Source organism: Rhea americana, unplaced genomic scaffold (genome assembly GCF_003343005.1).
Source record: "Rhea americana isolate MKP2758 unplaced genomic scaffold, rheAme1 scaffold_353, whole genome shotgun sequence".
NCBI classification, from domain to species: domain Eukaryota; kingdom Metazoa; phylum Chordata; class Aves; order Rheiformes; family Rheidae; genus Rhea; species Rhea americana.
The window spans coordinates 288,084-295,457 of NW_028186483.1; the positions used below are offsets into that span (position 1 = coordinate 288,084).

The following is a 7,374-nucleotide window of genomic DNA, read 5'->3' on the forward strand; positions in this document are numbered from 1 at the left end:
GGAAGCATAATCTGATGATCTAGCTGTATATTAACACTCTGGCTTCCCTCTCCCCAAATCCACAGGTTTCCAAGTACAAGTGTGATGAGACACCAATAACTAGTTTGATTAGCTCGTTAAAATCTAAGGTTATTACAAATTTTCTATGCAACATTTGAACAAATACTGATCCGATACGCCACTTAAACTGGAATTTAGCCTAGCAGCAATATATACATTATTTAAGAAAATCACAGATTTCTGAAAATTGCTACAAAGTAAAATCTGGCATTGGTTATTTTTATGCAACAGAGGTTGTTGCATGAGTTGGCAGATATATTTACATCTTCTATTTATACAGCAACTTACATCCATATTTTACAAACATAAAGAAACAAACTTTTCAATTGCCTTGTGAAACACATCACTATCCCCAAACTAGCAAAATTGATGCTAAGACAGATGTGTATGTCTTGTCTAGAATCAAGACAGAAAGTCATTTAACAGATACTATCTGCAATTTCAGAGCTGGTGCCTCACTTTGTACATAAACACAACCATTCATTTTCTTACAGTCATAAGTTTGCTCATGTCAGGTAATTCTTCGTATACAATCAGTTTGTCCATTCAGCAGCAAAATGAGTAAAGATTTTAAAAAATTAGGGTACAGTAAATCAAACACAAATGGAAGTCAGCTCTCCTGTTGTTGTGAAAATGCAACAAGAAAACACAAACCAAAAAAAAAAAAAAAGAAAAAATTAAGTGGTCAGTTCAGCTCAAACCTGGAAGTTTTACTTTTGACATTTCTTTCTATGATAAGGAATACAGTGGCTCAATTCCCTTTCAAAGTTCCAGTCCTGAACCCGTATTTTAAAATTAGGTTATAGGTATTTTCAACTTTCTTTACTAACACTCCCTGGGTTTACTAGATTTTCACTCGAATATGGAGAAGAACCCAGGTCCCTACCTGCAAAGTAAGCAACGTGACAAGTACAGTGTGATCCTTTTCAGTCAAGGACTGTTTAAGTATCCTAAGCAAACTGGACTGTCTCCAGAGAGAGCCCTCCATCCTAGGGATTGGGAGCCCAAAATGCCAGGCAGACATCATAAATGCATCTGGCCTTCTGCTGCCTGGGGCAATATAATGGTAGGGAGAATTGTCTCTGCCATGCAGACATGAAAAGTTTTATTTTGCATCAACCTGCTTGGCAAAAATCATATGAATTCATGTTTGTTCAGTTTTTAGATGAACTATTTTAGATTGTCTTCCCCCTTTTTCCCTCCATCCCTTCCTGGAAACAGGTTAGTTCTACAGTTATACAGTTAGCCAGCTACTCCAAACATGCTTAACAGGTATTATGAGATATAAAATCTGCCAGTTCTTAATTGTGAAGTGTAAGAAAGTCCAGAGGATTCATTATATTAGTGCTGACAGAGACATGGGGAGTGGGCAGGCTGGAAATGGGATGCAGGAAACTGAAGAATTTTGTGAAGGAAAGAAAGGGTAGGATGCAAAAAGAGAAGATATTGACAAATGAGGCGTAACACAGATCTGAGCTGTAGCTTATATATTCTACAATATGGCAACATGGAGCACTGCAAGGGATGGACATCTCATTCTAAGGTCCATTCTCACAATTTCTAGTATCATCTGAAACCCCCACCAGAACTACAATCCCTCTATTCTTTATTACTTGTTTATTTGTATTGTGTATGTTATCAACTGTAAATATATACTGGTTTAGCTTCTGGAAATATGTGCTTCTGTAACCTTTTGAGTTAATACACTGCTGAGATTTAGCTTTTAGCTGCTAATACGTCTTATTAGAGCTTTGACTTTTTCCCAGATGTTAGTATACGTTGCTTGTTGTGCAACTCCCGTAAATGCTCTGCATGGCTGGTGAATGGACTGTTTGGTGTCTAATGCCTGTTGCAATTAATTCTGACATATAAGCCCAATTAATTGCTCGTGTAGTCTTAAAAATGGGCCATGTGATCTACAGAGCACTTAGCATTGTCACTGCTAGTGCTTGGCAGATGACAACCTAGGAGCTAATGCTGCAGGGCTCAGGCTGGTACATAAGAGGATGTAAAGATGCATTGCTCAGAAGAAGAAAATCTCCAGACTTCAGTGCTGAGGTACAAATCTTGGAAATGACTCCTCTACTTGTGTGTGGTTCATTTTTTCACTCTATGTGGTACCTTCAGATAAGCACTCACGTGGATTTTCTCACTCTGGACAGGGAAATTGAATGTATTTCACTTTTCTTTCTTAGCAGCTTCCCTGACAATATCTGGCTTGCAAATCCTGCAGGATGAATTCTTTCAAAATACTACCACTGATTTTTTTTTAAAAAATCTGTTGATAGTAGACTTTGTACATGTTTGTTTCTTCAACACAATTTGATCTAAATTTAAGTTAAAATTACCATACTACTACCATACTAATAATGTGGTGGTGGTAATCACGTATAGTCATAGTCTATACCAATTATAAGATCTTGTTAGATTTCTTGTTTATGTAGTACTAAAGTCCCATCTGATTTGATTTAAATGACTCACTGACCTCTCACAATAGCAATCACAGGAATACTTTGTACTCATATAGCACCTTTCATCTCAGAGCATTTCTGAAACACTAATTTTCATTACATCCTTGTGACACATAGGTAGGCGTTTATGCACACTTCAAAGACAGGTGAACTGTGACACAAAAAGGTTATGTAACTTGGCCCAAATCCCATAGGAACAGTTGGGAATATGAGCTCTCCCATTGCTTTTTCTAAACTTCCAGGCAATAACACCTACCCCCGAAATGGTCTTCATAAAGCATTAATCAAAATGTTTAACCTCCTACTAGGTTTGCAAATGCCACAGACAGAAGATAAGCTCTCTAATTCTTTTTGATACATTATTCATGACTTGTTCTGCTTTCCTGACAACAGTTTTTTGCTTAAGCATAAAAAAGAAATCCATTCAAATAGGTTTTCAAAAAAAAAGCTATTTATTTTTTAAGCAATGACTGCAAAAAAATTCCAATCAAAAATAGTTAGTATTGTCTTTATGGTTTTTCGATTTAATCCCAACTACTAACTCATGTGCAATGTAGGGCAATTTCTCTGCAGGACCACAGCACCCTAGTGATTTCAGGAGAAAGCGACAGTAGGGCTCCATTTGCTTGGTTTTAGTTTCCAAGAACTACATGCCACTGAATAAAATTATGTCTGTGCAAACAATGGTTATGTCTGCAAATAAAATTGCCCAATCAATGCCTACTGACACCAATTCAAACTCATAATTCGAGGCCTAGCTATATTACCGCTACACAGGAAAAAAAGAAACCCTACTGTTCCAGTTGATAATTAAGGAACCTCAGCAGACAGGCTATCTAGTGCTGATAGTGTTTTCAAAATATTGCTATCTGTCTTTTGTGACTCTGTGAGTAGCAAACAGGGTTATCAGCCATATTCGCAAACTGTATTTAATCCTGCCTGAGGCTGGCCATGCACTTCTAAGCAAGTTAGTTAACTAATGTGCACCACGCTTCTCCCCGTTTGTAATAATGCTCATAAAAATGTACACATAAATCACAAACTAAGACAGCACAACATACATGAGCAGCTTTGAAAAGGTGTTAAAGGAAGATGAATTTGGCTGGTGATGGTTTTTTGACTGTAAGGGTAGGTATGGTATTATTGCTGGGTGAGTCTTCTGAGGGTGAGTCTTCTGAGGTTGAGTGAGTTGTTTGAGGTTGCTTGTCGCACTCCATCGTGTTTATTTATTTCCAAGCAAACACACTCAACAATTTTTTTTCATGGAAGCTGGCATTTTTGATGCAAACTCTGATCTCCAGCAGCTGGGCTCTAAATAATCACTAATTACTGTGAATTTTGCGATAAAATGTTAAGAATTAAGAATGTGCTCAACAGCAGAAGGGAAGTAAGACTCTTCCTTCCAGTGTTGTTAAGCTCTTTGGATGAAAATGCTGTGGTGTGTATATGTGTGTATAGATAGAGACAAATAAATAAATATACGTACGCATACATGTGCGCACATACAAATCTTGTGCAGCGAAGAAGAGATGAAYTGAAATATTTGGTTCTATTTTTCTGGAGGCCTTACTCTAAGAAGAAAAATTCATAAAATCTATGTAATATTGTAAATAAATTTTATGAGAATTGGGCAGTAAAAGGAAACAAAAATAGGTTAGAAATGGTTTATTTCTTTAATCTTCTGTTAATTTACCTTGTCTACCTGTTTTTAGTAGAACTAAAAACTCATGTATTTTGTGCAAGAAGATTTTATGAACTGAACAGATGAGATCAGCTGACTAGACGGGAGTAACTCTGTAATATAGCTTTGTCCTAAAGGGTTATTGGATTAGGGCCCAAAGGCCAACAGAAGACTGACTTCATTGACTATAGCGGTTCTGGAGCAGACTGCAGGAGACGAGCTTGTTAGTTTTTATGAGCATTGCCCTAGCATTTTTTACTTCCTACAAACCAAACAGAATTGACATAAAAAACAATCGTATAGGACAAGGACAACTGTCAAACTGGCTTCTACAAATATTCTATAATTTTACTGCAAATTTCACATTAGCCATTGAATAAAATTATCGAAGACATAGAGAAGTTTCTCAAGCTAAAAAAAGTTGAGATTCTGTTTTCTTCTTGTTTTTCAATCTCAGTATTAGGTTTTATTAAAAAAGCTCTGATCTGAACACTCTGCTTTCAAACACTCTTCCTGCCTGAGAAAGTAATGTATGAATAAAACGTATCAATGTATGAGTAAGACATATCAAAGTTCATGACTTACAATAATCCTTAAAAACCTAAAAAAAGTTCCTTAAAAATAAGACTTCTCTGTTCAGGCGAGGCTCGTTCTACCCTAGTTTTATGCAATGATCTCTTATAGTTGACTTACAGTTTTATTCTGTCTCTTCTACAGTATTGTTCAGAGGCGGTAACTTCATTTCAAGTAAATTTGACTAACTTATATTAACATTCTTAGAAATCTTTCTTATCTGAAGCATACATTCACAGAAGTAGGTACTGAAGCCTTCTCAGAGCTATCTGTTGACACAGCCATTCTTTTATGTTGCCTCTGTTCAGCTCTGTTATTAAAATGATTACAATTTTGGAGCAAAAAGGTGACTGTCTCAAGAGATCAATATATTTTCAGCAGCACAAACCTAGTTCTATTATCCTACAAATCTAACAAATAACTGCACGCATTATATACAGGAAAATAAAATTACTATCCTTGTGTCTAACAGGATCTTTTCAGTCTGGGAGTCACTTTGTCCCTGTCTCTGTTTCCTGATTCCTGTCTAGGTAAGTCTCCCACTAGGTTGGTGCAGAAGGCATCCTTCCAGCTCCCATTTCTGACCCAGAGTTTTCTGAAGGAGTCTCCCTGCTCCCTAGATTTTTCTCTTTTTAATTAGGTACCTCCAAAGCCTGTCAGACAGGGAATAACCCCAACTCTCTTGGAGGGCCAATCCCAACCTGTGACATAGCTATCATCTAAATTCCCTTTTGCAAGCTATTTACTCCACAATGCTGCAAGAGTTGGATAGATATATGCTTGTAAGTATCATCCATAAATCAACATTCCCACAGCGTAACTAGAGACCAGGACACTGGTGTTAGGCCACACAGAACAGCCCTCATTTATACAACTGTAATTTCTTTCTTGAGGGAAGGGCTCCTCTTTTGCTAAGCCACACTATTTGAGAGATGCTTAATAATTTGCTTGCTAATATTTGCAGCCTGATCCAAGGTATACTGAAGCCAATAGGAACTTTTTAACATGCTGACATTGACTTTGATTGAAGCTGACCTTGTTTGAAGCAAATTGTATATATGCACCTGTCACAGTAAGTTTTCTGAATGGACTGCTTTTGATTTAACTTTTGTTGCACATTAGTTATTAATACTTAAGCTACTTTTCCTCCTGTGTATCTCCTCCCTTTCTTGAGAGGTTTTCTTTTCTTGATCAGGGTTTATAGAAGACTGACTTAGTAGGAAAGTATGCAGTCAATAGACAAGGATGCTTTTAAAATATCATGGCTTATCTAAACTTACAGGACTACAAGATTAAAGCAACTATGATAAACATATCATTACAGTTAACTATTTTTTCCTACTGTAATGTTTTTTATTTGATTTTTCTCTACCTACATGTGGAATTACGCACTAATTCCCCAGGATCTTTGCTCAAGGAGCAAGTGCACGCTCTAGTTAGAAAATACCAGCTAACTGGCAAAACCGATTGACTTATGACAAGGGTAAAAGCGACATGGGATACTTATTGTGGCTGTCCAGCTTAACACTTGTGAATAAGCATTAGTGCAAACTGCCCTACTAAAAATTTCAGTGCGAGGCCATGTATTCCAGCATGACACAAACACTGAACCGAGAGACCGGAGCGCTCCCCACATCGCAGCGCTATGGCAAATCAGCATCCTGAATTAAAAGCTCAGGGGATGAAGAGCATATGTCAAGCACACGGGGTATTTTTAGTGCAAATGTTGAAAACTGGTATCAGGAAGAAGAAGGGCTGCAGGTAAAGGCGGCTGGCATGGAGGGGATTTATTTGGTGCCTAAGACGGCAGACAGCCTTAGGCAAGGAAGAGCATTCAGAGTGGGGCTAAAACGAGGATCTGCTCGGAGCCAAAGGAGAGGTGGCGGCGGCAGCAGCAGCCCCTCTCACCGCCACCTGCCCTGTCCCTGCCCCAGCACYGGTTTAAATATCCTGAGTCCCCGGGCTGACCTGGAAATTGCAATGCGGCTGCTCGCCCTGCGCAGAAGGCGAAAATACTGCGCTGTGATTTCACCTGAGAAATCAATTCCGCGGCAGAAGGGGAAACAACAAAAAACAAATGCATTATGTAATTTCGGATTACATAATCCTGAAATACAAGGGAGGGGAAAAAAAAAAGGCAAAGCAAACCAAACCCCAAACCCCACGCATCCAAACAGCGCTCCGCACGGCCCGTGCCGGTGAGGTCCAGGGCGGAAAGGCGGGCGGAAAGCGCCGGCGAGCACATCCCCGCCGCCCGCAGCCGCCGCGCCGGGCACCGCAGAGCCGCCGGGCCGGCGCCGCGGACCCGCCGCCCGCGGGGCCTCGCCGCCGCGGCGCGTTACCTGCTCCCCGAAGTCGATGGCGATGTTGGTGATGCCCAGGGGGACGAGGAAGCGGATCAGGGGCCAGTAGTTAGTGAGCGCTGGAAATTTCACCATAGTCCCAGCTGCGCGGCGGGCCCAGGCGCATCTGCCGCGGCGGAGAGGGCGAGGGAGGCCGGCGGCGGGGAAGGATGAAAGGGCAGAGGAGGGGTGTGCGTGCGAGCGGGCGCCTGTGTGCGAGTGCGGGAGAGACAGCAGCAAGGGCGGG

General features: G+C 40.2%; 1 protein-coding gene across 2 annotated transcripts in view; it reads right to left on the minus strand.

The window, feature by feature from the left end:
• ANKH (ANKH inorganic pyrophosphate transport regulator) overlaps positions 1 to 7,368 on the minus strand; it is a 105,780-nt gene extending 98,412 nt beyond the window's left edge. For both annotated transcript variants that reach the window (XM_085312001.1, XM_085312000.1), the window contains exon 1: positions 7,128 to 7,368. In XM_085312001.1, coding sequence (XP_085168127.1) covers positions 7,128 to 7,223 — 96 coding nt within the window. In that variant the 5' untranslated portion in view covers positions 7,224 to 7,368. The remainder of the gene's footprint in view (positions 1 to 7,127) is intronic.
• Positions 7,369 to 7,374: the final 6 nt, after the last annotated feature.